Source organism: Crinia signifera, chromosome 1, assembly GCF_055691185.1.
Source record: "Crinia signifera chromosome 1, ASM5569118v1, whole genome shotgun sequence".
Taxonomy (NCBI): Eukaryota; Metazoa; Chordata; class Amphibia; order Anura; family Myobatrachidae; genus Crinia; species Crinia signifera.
In genome coordinates, this window is record NC_139217.1 from 301,022,803 (window position 1) to 301,040,112 (window position 17,310).

At 41.5% G+C, this 17,310-nt stretch overlaps 1 protein-coding gene across 2 annotated transcripts in view; it reads right to left on the reverse strand.

Annotated features, from left to right (window-relative positions):
• Window positions 1-5,468: 5,468 nt before the first annotated feature.
• The window catches only part of KANK1 (KN motif and ankyrin repeat domains 1), a 209,405-nt gene continuing 197,563 nt past the window's right edge, over window positions 5,469-17,310 (reverse strand). For both annotated transcript variants that reach the window (XM_083186038.1, XM_083186039.1), the window contains 7 exons: window positions 16,773-16,979; window positions 16,022-16,109; window positions 13,049-13,268; window positions 12,446-12,588; window positions 10,269-10,469; window positions 8,835-8,933; window positions 5,469-6,422 (listed from right to left, as the gene is read on the reverse strand). In XM_083186038.1, the coding sequence (XP_083042164.1) occupies window positions 6,357-6,422; window positions 8,835-8,933; window positions 10,269-10,469; window positions 12,446-12,588; window positions 13,049-13,268; window positions 16,022-16,109; window positions 16,773-16,979 (1,024 nt within the window). In that variant the 3' untranslated portion in view covers window positions 5,469-6,356. The remainder of the gene's footprint in view (window positions 6,423-8,834; window positions 8,934-10,268; window positions 10,470-12,445; window positions 12,589-13,048; window positions 13,269-16,021; window positions 16,110-16,772; window positions 16,980-17,310) is intronic.

Here is a 17,310-nt window from a genome sequence, read left to right on the forward strand (position 1 = left end):
CACCCCCTAATAAAATGGGCTGCGCACGCCTATGGATGGTAAGCATTGTTTACTGAAATTTGTGAACATGCCCTTACATAGGCTGCCCTACAGCTTACATTAGAATGCCCCACCACTAGGGCAACAAGCAGACTGAGTAACACAAATCTGCTAATGCGGACGTACAGCTTACTCTGCATACGCAGAACAGATTTACATTTTATGCTATGTAAAATGGTGTAAGTCTTATGCTCCCTCAGCCCTTATGACAAAAATATGTGAACATTTTGTCATAACCATAAAAAATGTAGTAAATACGTACTTATTTCTGTAGTAAATAATTAAACTTGAACCTACATGTACATTATCTCAGGCTGGCAAGAAAACATGTAATTCTTATAAAAGAAAAATAGTTTTGGTTCATAAAATTCCTGACATTTCAAAATAGGACATAGAAAACATATGATTAGCAAGAGAAACAACAAACTAAAGGCTTCTGGCCCGGGCCCCACCGAAATAAAAGTATTCTTTCCTGGTATTGTAAAAATAGATTATGCACTGATTGCAGTAAGAGGTAACTGGGTATCATCCTTCCTGTGGCTAAGGCTGAGGGCTCAAGGCAGTAAAAGATTCAACATGTGTTACAGCTGTACCACAGACATGATGTTAAATATAAAGAATCTGTTTCTTTGTTCATTTATTTTACAGGTCCAAAACACACAGGGGCTGAGGTCAGTTGCGCAATATATCATTGCCAAAATGGCTAACGTGTATACAAACTGTATTGCCTATGTAATAATCAGTACAACATAATAATAATAATAATAACAACAATAACTTAAGTGAGTCCTGCCAGCAAATACAGCCCTATTGGTGGTGAATTTACAAAGCCTTGGCTAATGATAAATAGGAGAGAGATCAACTACCAAGCAATCAGCATCTGCCATTTTCCAAACACAGCCTGTACATAACAGGAGCTGATTGAAAGGTCAACTGGTTCAAAAGATCATCGTGACCTAATGCATGTCCACCATTTAAAGTCCACCGATTTACTGGCTACCAAAATAGTGCAGATTTTCCAGGAGATCTCCCGCAAGGTATTTGAATATGTTTAACTCTGTGTAGTAATTTCCTATATATTTTACACCTCATTGGCAGGTATTCAATGCTGTTTGCGAGTGGTGACAGCGAGCAGGGCTTCCTGCTCGCTGTCACCACTCACCCTGACAGTATTAAACACACCCTCCGCATACGCCAATTCCCCCTCGCTCTGTTTTTTGAGCGAGGGAGAATTGGTGTATGCGGCTCCAGAAGCAGCGAGACTCGCGGCTAAAAACAGCGAGTTTTCTGCAGCAGCCGCGGGTCTCGCTGTTTTGGGGAATTCTCGCCGTCCTGTGATGGCGAGGATTTCCCCAGTACGTTGAATAGAGCGAGCGGCCGGCGCGGGGGTTAAACAGCGAGGATCGCTGGTTTTCTGCAATCCTAGCTGTTTAATCCCCTCGCCGGCCGCTCGCTGCAGCATTGAATACCCCCCAATGTAAGGGACAAATCCTAGTCGTGAGAGGACAGCCAGGATCCCTTTTAAACGGAGAGGTTTGCTGTGAGTGTCACCTGCATTTTGGGGCAAGCCTCGCCATGTTAATAGCCACACTCACCGATTCCACCTCACGTCTGGGAAAAGGCAATGTGGAAACAGTGAGTGAAGGAGAGTGCGTTGAATACTGACTGTGAGCTATCGTCACTTCTCGGTGACGATAGCTCGCCCTCAGAGGCATTGAATAATGCTCTGGGCTAGATTCTCTAAGCTTCAAAAGTGATAAAATGGAGAGTGATAAACAGCCAGCCAATCAGCTCCTGGCTGACATTTTTCAAACACAGTCTGTGACATGGCAGGTAGGAGCTGATTGGCTGGCTGTTTATCCCTCTCCATTTTATCACTTTTGAAGCATAGAGAATCTAGCCCTCTGTGTCTTTTGTGGCTGCCTCTGCATTGCTGTACCTGTGTGGAACCCATCATCCCATGTGGAGCTGCCAGCCCTATGTGGGCTCAACAACCACCTTGTGTGGATGTCTGAGGAGAGCTTCCAGTCCAGCCTGTGTAGGGTTAACAAACATATTGTAGGGAGCTTCCAGTCCTGCCCTGTTGGAGCTCATTAACCATCCTGTGTGGAGTATAGGGGGATTGCCTATACCCTTGATGGCTAACCTTGACACTCCAAATGTTGTTAAACTACACATCCCAGCATGCTCTGCTTCAGTTTTGCTATTTGGCCATGCTAAATCTGATGCAGAGCATGCTGGGATGTGCAGTTCAACAACAGCTGGAGGGTCAAGGTTAGCCACCAAGGGCCTATACCATCTCCTGTGTGGAGTGCTAAAGTGGACTACCGCAAAACCTCTGTGTGGGGTGGACTTGGAACTCAATCTGTTCAAATTGCCACCAACTCATTGTTTATTGATTGTTGCCCAAATTTCTCTGTTGTGTGCTGTGCCCAAATAAATGAAGAAGAAGCCCATATCATAGTAATAATAACATTATTAATAAATTGCATCATAGCCAGCAGCATCAATCAAGCAGTGCAGGTGGGGATCGCTAGGCACATACTGTATATACATACATGTTATCATGTGTTTAATATACATGCTGGATCAATGCCCCAGGGATCACCAGTGCTGACAGCAAAGGCATCTGGGAATTAGCACACACTGTTAAGCCTGCCCCCAGACTCCAATTGGCTAGTTTCACCAGAGTCTGGAGGGCGGGCTTAACCATGTTGAATAGTTTATTCCGATTCCCTTGCAGTTGCCGAAGCGGTCAGCACTGGTGATTGATCCAGCAAATATATTAGATACGTGATAACATGTATGTTATGTATGTTCCTTCTGACCTCCTTCCCCCTCCACTGCAATGTAGGTTGGTTAGCTTATATTTTCAAAGCCATGTCACACCCAGCCGTAATTTTTGTATGTTTGAATAGTGTACAATAAAGTATACATTAAGGTACATACTGGAAGGTGCTCCACATCACTGTCAGTCTTAAACCACTAATCCACAGGTTGTTTTAAAGTAACTATACAGTCACTCCTGCTAAATGTGATTCAATGATGACTAAGGCTCACATATGACTAAGGGCAGTGCTGCATGTTAGCATGGACTTGACTGCTTTTATACATTGACATGTTAATATCATAGGCAGTAGTCATGGGCTTCTTTGATCCTTTCTTGAAATATATGATTTGTATAATTTAGAGTATTCACTCCTCATTGCTCAGAATGTATAACACCTTTATATAACATGGCACCTACAGTATTGCCACATGTTGTGAACAAACCACATTCAATTATCATTCTAGTATAAACCATTAGGGAAGTTTCCATCATAGATAAAGAGGCATCATGGAAGTAGAACAAGAGGATGTAAAGGCAGATCCCACAACTACCGGTATCTGAGACTCTGCAGGGCAAGAGCATGTTAATGAAGGCTTACAATCCCAGATACAGTATACATGAATATAGTTTAGTACATTGGCTAAATTGGCAAGTGTCCACAATACAACAAGTAAGTTTGTATCCTATAGATTGTAATCTTGCAGGCAGGACCCTCCTACCTCTATGTCGGTCTGTTATTACCCAGTTTGTTTTATCGCTGTTGTTTCTAATTGTAAAGCGCAACGGAATATGCTGTGCTATATAATAAACTGTAAATAAATAATAATAATTTTGTATCCAATATTTAGAGGATTATTGAGAGGAACTACGGTGCAGTTTGAGAGGTGGGGGGAGCATATATAAATTACCAGGGCTCATGGTTGGACTAGCCCGCAGAGATACAGGGGAAACACAGCCTGTGACCCCACCTCCTTCACTAGGGGTACCAGACTTTGCACTTGAACCATATATTATACATAGATTACCTTATAGTGCACAGGTCAATGGTGTATTCTCTAAAGTGCATGGATGTTGATTATCACGTACATTATTTTGCAAGCACTAGCAGCATTCTCTCTATATATTTATTAAGGGCCCACAGCATGCAATCTGTAATGGTTAGCCAAGCCTATGTGGGGACTGGCCACACTCCTAATCATGTGCCACTACCATCACATTCCCACAATGGGCCCTTAATGCCCCAGTCTGACACTGCTAGCCCGTTCTGACCTGCCAAGAAGGAGAATGTCTTCCAGATGGCCAGGGCCTGATTAAAAGTTTCCAGGTGCCCTAGGCTAATACACATGTAGCTACACTTGGAATGCTGCTCAACACACATGTGTATGGACACTCAGGGACTCACCAGTCATACTGTCCATGTGCATGTAACGAAGGTTATACAACTGGCCTGTAGGATCTAATGCTTGTGGTGAATGAAGGAGACTTTCTACCCATCCGGAGAGTCGAAAGTGGCACCTGATTTTCAGGAGTCTCCTGGTAGATCTAGAACAGTAGGCATGTATGTGATGTAAGAGTATGTATGTATGTATGTATGTATATATATATATATATATATATATATATATATATATATATACAGTGGTCGAAGTGGGGCGGTATACGGGGGTATGGCATACCCCCACTTTAATCTGAAGATAAAAAAAAAAGTTTTTTTTCCCCCTCAGGATGCTCTCTGATCACTCAGCAGCACATATTGTGCTTTTGTAATACCCCTGTACAACGGGGCAGTCTGGCACGGGACGTTGATGGACAGGGGGGTGTCCGAAGGTGCGCACTATATTCACTCTTTACTTTTCCATACCCCCACTTCAAAATTTCCATACCCCCACTTCAAAATTTCCACTTCGACCACTGTATATATATATATATTAATGTATGACTACTTAAGAGAATTAAATGCAATACTAATGTTCTAAAGCAAACACATACTGTAGATAAATGTCACCAAGCCCTACTATTTCATGCATTGCCCTTAATGCACTCTTCACGATCAATGCTGTGCTATATGCAACTATAAAATATTTCACTTATATGTATTGTAAAAGAAATATATATATACATACATATATATATATATATATATATATATATATATATATATATACACATACATATATGATGTTAACTTGTTAAGAGTAAAAAATGTGTAATAGCAATGCATGGAGCTGTAACTTAATGTACATTTATAAATGCGTGTGTGTACAATTGCATCGCTGGGCCGAGGTAGGAAGATATGTGTAGGTACCTGTTAATGCCGATCTTGCCTTCATACACAACCTTTTTGCTCTCATTAGAGCCCTTTCCGTCACTGAACATGCGCAACCAATGAGAATTGGCTAGTTTGGTCCCATAGCGGACACATGCCCTGAACAGCTTGCAGTTCTGCCAGTGATTAGAATATTCAAAAAAGTTTACGTGGAATACTCCTAAAAATTCCACAAATTTTCCCTTCATGGAATGTCAATAAAACATTCAACACACAGTCTGCATTCTATAGCCAAACACCAGGGTACATAAAGGATTAAAAATGTCGTGAATAAAAAGTACATAATTAAAGTTTATTGAGATAATATGGCAAGAGTCTAAGGCACTTCAAACGCTTAAAACAAACAAATCTAAAAGGAACATGATGAACTATTATATAAATATGCAGAGAGGTGAACAGCTTATTTATTTTTTCAACAAGAGACGTACATACAGAGTAACCTATAAGTTTGATATTTATAAACATTTTACAGATATTAATATATAGCACTAAAAGTATTTATATATATATATATTTATTCATTCAGCACATGTGCTCGTGCCATGTACGTTTATCTTCTTTTACAGATTAAAAAATATGCAGCAAATACTGAATTTCTCAACATTTGTAGATACTATTGTTTTCCTTTAATATAAAAGTTACATAATACATACAGTCCAGAGGACAGCTTTCCTTAGTCCGGTCAGATCTACTGAGGGCTCTTCTATACTTTACAGCTAAAACAGAACAACCAGTGGCCCAGCTCACGCCAGGGATATGTATACATTGCATTAAGAGAATACATCAATGTGGAATGCAGTCTGGGGAGTAGGGTCAGTATAAATATATCAGACAACAGTGAGCAGGAGCTATGGCACTTTTTGACAGTTTGGTTCTTAGATCAGTCATCGAGTCTAGCTTCCTCCTCCATCAAAAAGAGAAGTATTGGTGGGTTTCATAATAAAAACGTTGAAAGCAAAAGGTTGGAGGATGTGCATGCTCAACATACAGCATTGTTCCAGTTATAAGACTGCAGGTGTCTCCATTAAAGATCTATACATGTATTGCTTCAGTCTGCTGGTGCAATCAGGCACAAAGACAAGTACATTCAGTATCTGTCGATAGACACAATATCAGTTAGCAGCAGGTCGGAGATGGCAAAAAATGTGTACGGTCTTCTAATTAACTATCAAATGGACTTCTCTGTGTTGGGCTGGGCGGGAGCTTCTTGCCCAGTCTGGGAGTGCCCTGTAGAAAGAGGGAACAGGAAACAGATTATTGTATATATTTTTGGAAGTTAAATTGCAGCTATGGAAATATGGTCAAAGGGACAAATCTGGCAGACTTTTATATAGTCAGACAAAATATATAACAGAGCGCAGGGAGCCAAATAGTAGTCCTTGCTGCCGTCTGGAAGGGATACTCAACCCTTCTTGTAAACAAAAAAAGATAGACACAGGGTAGACGGCACTAATGATCTGATGAAGCCGCTGACAACGTGTTAGGCGGGGAAACGCGTCATCTAGGAGTCCCTGTTTGCCTGTGCATGAGACACCGCTGATCGGGAGACAAGGAAGCCGGAGCAGAGAGTTCTTGACAAGGCTGGTAAGACTGGTGCCACAGAACAGCCGGGAACCCGCTCAAGGCATGGGTATTTAAACCCCCCCAAAGTGGATTACAAAAAGTACTCAACAGTCACGGAGCATAAAGTATAAAAATTCTCTCTCTGCATCCTTTTGACTAATACAGCTTGCTAACCATCTAAAGTATATGTGCGTGGTTGAATGACTAACTACTTGCTAAAGTTTGGCTGGGAACAAGCATAATATATGCATTTGGAGAGTGTCTTTGTAACCAATAAGCGCAGATTGGAACTGTTCTCTGTGCTGGGAGAAACACAATAACATTGTCTCACCAAAGACTGCTATTAACCCTTGCTTTGCAAAACAATGATTAGTGAATGATTAACCCTATGCATGCCTAACCAAGCTGAGAGATATATATCCCTATCTTTACCTACACCAAAATGTATTATTTAATAAGATTGCTGCTAAAATTCATCTATTAAGTGATTGGTGAAAAGATAAACAGCAGAGTCGATTAAGAACGGCTAATTGTGCATTTAATTTGAGTTTTTTATATATGTAACTTTTGTTTTATTTGGTCTCACCGGCCGGTGTTCTCTTCTAGAGTATCAAAAATTGTTATAATAAATACATATTTATTTTTAATCAAATTGTGAATATAGTGTGTCCATTAGCGCCGTCTACCCTGTGTCTATCTTTTTTTTATATAGTCACTACATGCAAAGTTATGCAAATAAAAAACTAGAACAAAAAAAAAAAATATATATATATATATATATATATATATATATATATATATATATATATATATATATATATATATATATGGAATAGATCAGGCGGCACTCAGATTTGAAATGAAACAAACGTGGTTTAATCTGGATTCAGATTAAACCACATTTGTTTCATTTCAAATCCGAGTGCCGCCTGATCTATTCCACTTCCATAAAGGGGACCCATTGGAACCAGCAAGGAAGGCACCAGGCAATATTTAAAGGATTCATAAAGGAGTGCAAGATTGTTCTCATTGGACCATCTGTTTTGATGATCTACACCTCTAACAGTAAATTGGTGTAAATCTCTCAATCAAACTGATTTATTTCTGCCCCTGATGAAGTCATGTTATTGACGAAACACGTCGGGCTGCCTACACCAACTTGATCACCACTGTCAATATCCTGAAAGGATTCCTTATTACTGTACCTTTTGATTTTATTGAAAGTTGTATACACAATTTGTTATTAAATACTTTTTACTACAGTTGTTTTTACATTAACTACTTCATAGCGCCCTCTGAACCTTTCTTTCTGTCATTTCTATTATTGGATTCCGCCTAACAGGGGATCCTCAGAGGTGCTGCTTTATTTGTATAGAGCGCGGATTGAGGTCTCTCCTATATCTATATAGATATATCTATATATATATATATTATACGGTTTGTGCGGTCCGGCACTATCCTATAGGACTCAGCTGCCCCCTGTGCCCTTCACATGTATGGGAACTTGTAGCAGAAAGGAAAGATGGCACTCTGGGGGGACTTGGGTGAAAAAAACGTTATAAATTGTGCATAAAGAGATGCGCCAACGTTTCGAGGCCAACACGCCCTTTTTTCAAGGCAGTGACAAGGTGAATATATATAGATATAGTTCTGCTTTTTAACAACTTGGAGAACAATAAAAGTACAATCACAAAGAAAGGCAATATTACAGTGGTATCAAAAGGTAAAAATAGGTAGGAATGAACAATGAATGAGAAAAAGTGAAGAGATGACGTAGAAAAGTGAAGTAGGACCTCATGTACTAAGATTTATTCATCTAACCACGCACAGCACAGACGTTAGTGGTGCCAATGCAGGAACAGATGGACAGTGTCCATGAGTTTCTAACAAAGCACATATGGATCATATACTGTACCATCGAACCACTATGCATTTTATTAAAAACCCATGTACTGTACTCTTACAATCGGTTTTACCATTAATAATTAATGTAAATGATTTACGATAAACAAAATTTAAAAGACGTATATTCAGGGTCTGCATTCCACACCGTTCTCATTGGATGGTCTCACTTACTGGGGATGGAGTCTTAGAAAAATTGACGTGAGCGTAGAGAAGGACTGCTATGTCTTTGTGACCGGCGTCCAAGGCAATAGACAAGGCTGAGCTTCCATCCTAAGTGCAAGACAAAGACATTTAAAATGACATTGCTGTTAATCTAACACACTAACTTCACAGGAATCTCAGATTCTACAAATCATTTATCTAGCACCTTCTAGAGCAGTGATGGGGAACCTTTAGCCCACAGCTACTGTTAAACTATACATCCCAGCATTGGCGGTTTTTACCTATGGGCTGCCCTGGGTATGGGGGTCAGCGGATAATGCAAGAAATGTGGTGGCCAATGTCTGTGCATGCAGGGCATAGCTGGCCTGTAAGGCAGTCTTTTTCAAGGCCACACAAACCGTTTTTTGGGAGGGGGTTTGCATTTTTTAGCTTTTGGCACTGGGAGCCAAATAGTCTAGAAACTGCCCTGTGGGCATCTGCATGGAATCTCCCAAATTGGCCATCTCCTTGATGGAGACCACCTATACCTGTCAGGGAAGTGCAACGCATAATCGGTTACCCAAAAGTACTGGATTCCAGGAATGCTTGTGCCCCATGGTAAAATCCACCAAGCTGCGGGCTGCCGGGCAAAATCGGCAATTGAGCATGCACAGGACCTATATCGGTACTGCGCACGCGCTGGTCCCGGTGCCTGTCATTTATATTGTCCAGGAGCCAAGACCAAGATTTCGTCTATGGGCTGTTGCTGAAGTAGCCCATATGAAATGAAGCTGGCCGCATGAGCAGTACATATGTTTGTACTGCGCATGCACCAGTCCCGGTGCCTGTCATCATAGGGGTGCCAGCATAGCTGTACCACCGCGGTGGCTGCGGCCAGAGGCAGCCCCCCTCCCCCAAGAAGGTAGGAGCCGCCACTGCTTGCATCCCTGCAAGCATGTAACCCCTGGCAAAAACTACCACTGTAATAGGAGATGACAGGACACACAGGCTTATAGGGGCTTCCACAGTCACCTACCATTATCTCTAATAGTATTAACAGGCATGGGACTATGCACTGCTATATTCAATCCAATAACCAGGTAAGACAACATTTCTAGGACCGATTAATGTACATCAAAACCTTCTCTCATCTAATCTACCTTGATCAGGAAAAAAAAGTGCATACCTACCGTATATACTCGAGTATAAGTCGACCCGAATACCTCATTTTACAACAAAAAACTGGGAAAACTTATTGACTCAAGTGGGACCCTCACTCGAGTATAAGCCGAGGGGGGATTTTTCAGCATAAAAACTGTTCTGAAAAAGTAGGCTTATACTCGAGTATATATGGTATTTACCACAATTCATTTGTAGCTCTATGATATAAAGCAGGCTGCATAGTAAGTCAACCAGTCAATTCATTTACAGTGATAGATTCTGTTTTTGTTTAAATGTACATACATTGTCCTCTAATGCAGCATTACAGCCAGGCTGGCCCAGTAGCAGCTTAACAATCTCCACATGTCCGTGCTCACTTGCACACATTAATGCCGTGGAGCCTTCATCATCCTGGATGGTAACATCTGCACCACAGACCAAGAGAGCTTTGACCATGTCTATCCGCCCATGACTCACTGCCAGCATCAGAGCGGTTTGGCCTGCCTGGAAACAAAAGACATATGGACATAAGTGTTACATACACATGAGCAGAGAGCATTGCAGCGATAGGTGAGAATGATATGATGACAATACTGCACATAATAGAGATTACCTAAATGCATCGGCTTCCTAGGTTACCAAGCCAATCTTTACTGGTCGATGAACTAAACAAAACAATGACTTGACTCATCTTAATTAAAGTTATAGAGAACACGGCAGAACCTGCAATGGGCTTGTCACATTGGTAACTAAGCTGAATGACTGCAATGCAAGAAAATGGATCTGTGAGCAATATAGCAAGATGTGAATCACGGCTAAATCTTGTAAAGAAATGCTATTCATTTTGTGCATACGGCAGAAAAAAACTATGTTAGAAGCCTCCTCCATAACAGTTAGTAATCATTTACTCACCATCAGCAATGCTGGGAACACAGAGGGAAATGTATCATACCTTCTACAGAGGACAGGGGAAGATAAGACCTATAGTAACCAATCCGCTATCTTTCTGTCCTCTTTAGGTTTCATGCATCTCCCCCACAGTAACTGCAATATTTTTAAAACAAATCTGTCAGATATCCAGTGACATGTTCTATACAAGAGGAGGGGCTCTGTGAGGTTCCCCTGCAGGCTTACTAAAAAATTGCTCGCTACCCTATGAGGCAGCGAGCACTTTTGGGAGAATTTCAGCTGCCGTAAAGTGCGATGACTGCTGTGATGATTTGCATTGGTAAATTAATCACAATTAATACAATTGACCCCTAATACGCCATGCATTGAGAAATGCCAGTCATCCCATGCTACACTGCTAACATCAGAGGTCACTAACAATGCATCGTAGATTTGTATATTTGTGTGTGACTGAGTCTGTATACGCAGGGTTTAAAGTGGTCCTGGAGAGGTGGTAGAACTCATTTCTCCTGGCACATAGGACCTGATTAGGGGACAAGTGCAGTCTGACAGACACAGAGCGTGTGTAAGTATCAGGAGGGCTGGGCTGCAGGTGGAAGAGATCCATGGAGGCTCCAGTACCTGAGGAAGGGTAAGGTGGCTGTAGCTCGTCAGTGACACTAGCTCTGCCTTCATCATCTAATGACATAAGTGGTGGGATGGGCTTTTCTGTTGTAATTACTGTGCAGGGCTGTGGTGGAGGTGGAACTAGTTCTGCGTACCATTACAGGGGGTGGAACTCCATGTCACCCCATTCACCGCTCACCTTTAACCCTGTACATATGGAGCAGAACAGAACTTGTATTGGGAAAAAAGATGCAGCTACTACATTGTAGCACTCCAGGTACAGATTCTAAGTCATACACATACTAATTGTCATGTCAAAACAATCAGCACCGTCTACTTGTGAATCCTAATTACACTGTGGTGTGTCTCAGAAGCAATTTATTATAAAAAAGTGCAAAAAATTATGCCAATTGCTAGCAGAGTCTCATGGAACCTGATGTGTCAAGTGTGACTGCAGCAAAGATGTAGGAGACATCTCTAAAAGACATAATGGAGATTAGAACCAAAATGAAAAGTGATATATGGGATGCAGTCACTTTCCCGGCGGTCGGAATCCCGATGGTCAAAATCCCGACCATCGAAATCCCGGCACTTTGTCCCTCTCTGGGTGTCCACGACACCCATCCCTTGTCGGGATTTCGGCGTCGGGATTTTGACCGCCGGGATTCCGACTGCCAGGATTCCATACAAATCCCGGTTCATATAGGTATTATACCTATAACACTAGGCTGGCAGTGCTCCCAATCTTATGTAGAATACATAGAACAGTATTATATTGCAGAGAAGCAATAGCAAAATCTCTTATTTTGCATACACTTCAAACAATGGGTAGGTAAATTAAAACCGAACAGAGTTCTGTCTCTTGCTACACCGCAGTTTAATACTGCTGCAGGAATACAGACTGTATGACTGGTAATAAGAGTTAAAGGGGCTCCTTCCCTGACACCCCACAATGTAGAATTTACCTGGCTGGCTTTGGCATTGACATCTCCGCAACTGAAGAGCTCCTCCACCACCTGCATGTCCTTTGCAGCTTCCACAGCTGCCAGAGCAGCGAGCATGATGGGAGTGTAGCCCGCCTTGTTCTGGTGGTTTACATTACACACATCTGCAAAAAAAAAGAACATATTCTAGAGTCCTAGAAAAAGCAGCGGATGGAGCAATAGACTCCTTATAGATACTGAATGATATATATGTATGCTGGAACTCTAAATAATTGCTTCAGTGTCCTGTCCCCTGATATACCGGTCTTTATTTACCATGTACTTGTCCTAAATTGCATTGTACTGTAATTTGTTTATGTTTTTTGCTCATCTATGTATTGTTAGGTGCTTCGGAACCCTTGTGGCACCATATAAATGAACAATAATAATAATGATGTATACAGTATACATGTGGTATATTCTAACATAGGGTTACCAAACTATCCCTTTAAACTGCGACACTCCTCGATTACACAGGTTTTGTGGCCAAATGAAATGCAGGCTTGAAGCAGCCACATAACCTGGTTTAAAGGAATAGTATTGTAAGTTCTTACACGTGCATAGAATATTGATCCAATGACTAACCTGCATCCAGCAGCAGTTTGACAATCTCAAAATTGGAATGTGACACGCTGTAGTGTAGTGCGGTGTTCCCATTGCCATCGGCCATGTTGATGATATAGCGCAGGGCGGCGGGGGAAACTGCTGCAAATGCAGCAATGTAATCATCCACCATGGCTGGGACGGCGGTTTTCTGACTAGAAACACGGAACCATTCATTCTGTATAGTGTTCAAGCACAGCCTCTGGAAACATCAAATACAATTAGGTAAATCACTCATGTCATTCTCAGTAACTTGCTTCTACTGCACAGAAAAATTGCTTTCTCATTGCTATTGGAACACCTTGGAAATTTACAAATAATTAAGACATTGCAAATAACAGGATGATTGTGTATACACATTGGACTAAATGTTGTTTATAAACGCAGAAGACTGATTGGTGCATCAGGTACAAAGATGCCAGGGCACTTATCCTGCCAGTCATGCGAATTACATCCTATCACATTACCCTAGAATGTCTGTGTGCGTGTACATGTGGTAGGGAATATATATATTGTAAGCTCCACCAGGACAGGGTCTGATGTGAATGTTCAAATATTCTCTGTAAAGCGCTGCGGAATTTGTATGCGCTATATAAGGAACTGTCAATAAATAAATATGCTCATTACAGCCTACATCTGGAGACTACATGCATTCATTAATTCTACATTATTGCTGCAGTCATTTTTACTATAAAAATACAAGTCAGTAAAAATGAAATAAGCCCATACATGGTCACGGCTTGTGTCTTGTTACTTGCGAAACACATTTTTAATACAACTATTATTTTTGGCTTTTAGAAGTGTGGCCAGGCCAATGCAGAAACACTTCCAGGACAGGATATCACAGGTCAATAAGCATGCCAAAAGAGTAAAGATAAAATAAATAAATATAAAGTCCCAATTACCCTTGGTTTTGGACCAGGCCCTCATCTATAATATATAGGGTCTAGTGTCCGTGTGTCCCTGAAACACTGCCATCTGAAACCCGCGGTAACCCGATCGCCTGGCTACCATGGCAGGGGGTATCACCAGCAAAAACTGGTGACACACCATAGAAGCCTATGGGCTTCTTATCGCCACCCTCGCCGACCCCATCACCTGTGTACAGGCAGCCTCCTGCTGTGCTGCGCGGACCAGTGACCTCCTCCTCTCCAGCCCCGTACTTCCACTTCTGGGTACAGGGAGAAGCCGGCGAGGTCCTGGCCCTGCAGCAGCAAAAGCCGGGCACAGGTGGAGGGGGGAGCCACAGGGGACCTGCAGACACAAAGCCAGCTGCATCGCAAAGGGCAGCTCTTAATGCAAGAGCTGTCATTTGCGATAATAATCACATATGCAATTATTATCTATGCAGTATCCGGCGATGTGCAGCGGAAAAGGGCTGCGGATGTTAGTAATCGCCTTATATAGTTGTGACTTATTTAGGCGGGATACACTAAGGGCTTTGTCCTTACAAGTCTATACCAGATTCTGCGAGGGATACACAATGTTTTGATTAGTACCCCATACCCCCCCAAAAAAGAGGGCACCCTCCCACATCTGTCAACTTACTAGGGGAGTGGGCAGATTGGGGAGACAAATACCAGTAATCAACAGTCATCGTGGAGAGAATAGAGCCTAGTATTGCAATTTTATTGTAATAGCGTCATTTTGACCCTGTCCCCGATTAAAAATCTGCCCTATTTGTGGCATTTTTCTGCTTGGGGTGGGGCTTAATGACGCAAATAGTGTGGGCCCCACCCACCTATACTTTCTCTCCAGCTTCTCCTTGAAATGAAAGGACAGCAATAGATATAAAGGATAAATCAAGCTGGTTTACCATTTAATCTTATTGCCATTTTAACTATACTCTATATAAAGATGATCAGCAGCTTTGACAAACTGATGCTTAGCAAAACTACCCCAGGACTTCAGATGTCCATTTTAGGTGTACACTCATTTATATTTACTATATTTATGTATGTATGTGTATAGATATTGGTAAAAGGGACGTCACTCCAGGACTTTGAAAATAACTGTTTTTACTGTCTGCCTATGGCTAGGGATGGCCATCGTTGCCATTGATGGCAAAAGTGTAACTGGCCATCGATAGGGTAGTACTATGGTTATCCATTTTCTTTGATTGATTGGTCTGTGGGCCAATCACAATACGGGGGAGGGGCTTAGTAGGTGTTGGGCATGGAGCTATGCTCCGTGTCCAGGCACCTGCGGGAAAAAGCAAAAACGAAACTATTCGTTTAAGCTTGATATCAATGGTGGGAAACCATATGGTTCTCCCCATCGATGGCGAAACTATTCAACATTGGCCATAAACCATAGATGATTCCTAAACCTCGATAGTCAATGGCCATCCCTACCTACAGTGTTTCAGGCCGTAGCCCATCTTCAGGACATAACACCTGAAGACGGACTCTGGCCCGAAACGCTGCTGTAGGCAGACAGTAAAAAAGTCCTGGAGTGACGTCCCTTTTATTGATATAGGGGGGTATTCAATCCCGGCTGCTATTTCTACCAGTGGAAATAGCACCCGCTGCCATTCAATGCTGCCGATTCCGACAGTTGAAGCCAGTTTCCGACAGAACAGATCTATTAAAACTAGTTGGTTCTGTTTTGTCGGAAATGGCCAAGGATTGTTGAATTCTATGACGTTTTTCAACAATCCGCGGCCATTTCATTTTCGTCAATCCTCGGATTTTCCAACAACTCGACAGTTGGAACATTTAATTCAGACTGTTGAGTTGCAGTCGGGAGAAACAAAAATGGCCTGGGATTCTGTTGTCACGTTCTAGCAGTTGGAATCCCAGATTGAATACCCCACAAAGGTCCCACAATGTTATAACTGATAAAGAAACACCAATTGTACATTCACATTTTTTTTCTTAAAAGTGGATTTAAAACATATGAAAGCTCATTTCATGTAAGGGTATATGCTCAATATAATCATCTTTGTATACTAACCACATCTTTATTTCCCAAGGTCCGTGGATCATCTACTGCATCTTTCAGCACATTGCAAGCAGACAGCATGTTTTCACTTAGCTCATATCTGCGTATACGAGAAAACATGTTCAACTGTAACAAATGTTTGCTGCACACCAAATAATTCTATACATATTTGTTATTGATTTACAGCATAACTGAAATGGAGCAGACACAACAAAACGGCATGGGCTAATATTCCACTAAAGGGCTTGACATTTTTCAGTCCACTAGAGTGTGGAACAACTATATGGAAAGCAACAATTCCCTAGGCAGGGATCACTGCAAATCTAAATTCATTTTAGAGATAAGATATCCTTAATACTGGGAATGCAGTCAGGATCCTGACAGAATCCCTTTCCTTTCTCAATAGTTTCAACATATTTGCCACCACTATTCCCATACATTGGGGAGTATTCAGCATCCCGACTGTTTCTCTAACACCTCACACCACAAACATCGACAAAAGTAACGGAGACGCACAGAAAGATCTGTGGGGTTACTGTAATAAGCAGTGATGTGAGCATCCCCACATTGCTGACATTTTGTCTGTGACTCGCTTACTATATTATACAGAGTTATATAAATTGGGGAGGACGCAACAGTTACTAAATGAAAATTATACATAACAAATACTTAATAATCCTAAACACATAACTTACAGATGAGCAATCATTTCACATTACTAATATGTTTCTCTAACCACCAGTGCCGCAGGACAGCATCACACCTTTGTCTAATTTCCACTTTATCCATCTCTTTGTCATCTTTTTCAGTCCCGCTCAGAGGTTCGGAGTTTCCATTGTGGCCACTTGCCACACTCTTATGTATCACTTCAGAGTCTTCGTTAAAGCTTTCCTCTTCCTCGCATTCATCATCGGACTCGGTGGAAGAACTTTCATCTGTGCTTGACTCATCACTGGATGTAGTTTCGTACCTGGAACATAGTAACAAATAACGACACCTTTACCTGAGGAAATTCAGTAGAGCTCTTTTGCCTCTCGAAGAATAGAACCAATGAGTAAACTCCTTTATGTGCGTTATAATGTTCATTGGCCAATTTGATGCCTTATTACTATGTACCTTCGCTAGCTAATTATGTATAATAAACGGTTATTATTTTATTATAAGGAAATTATTTTTTATTAATATATGCTTTGATTTTTATGCTAAAGTATCTAGCCAGCTAGGTTCTTCTGGCATCTTTGGCCACCTTTGCAGCACGAGGGCTGACAATCTTCTACCAGCCGCTGTTAGTAGTGCACCTT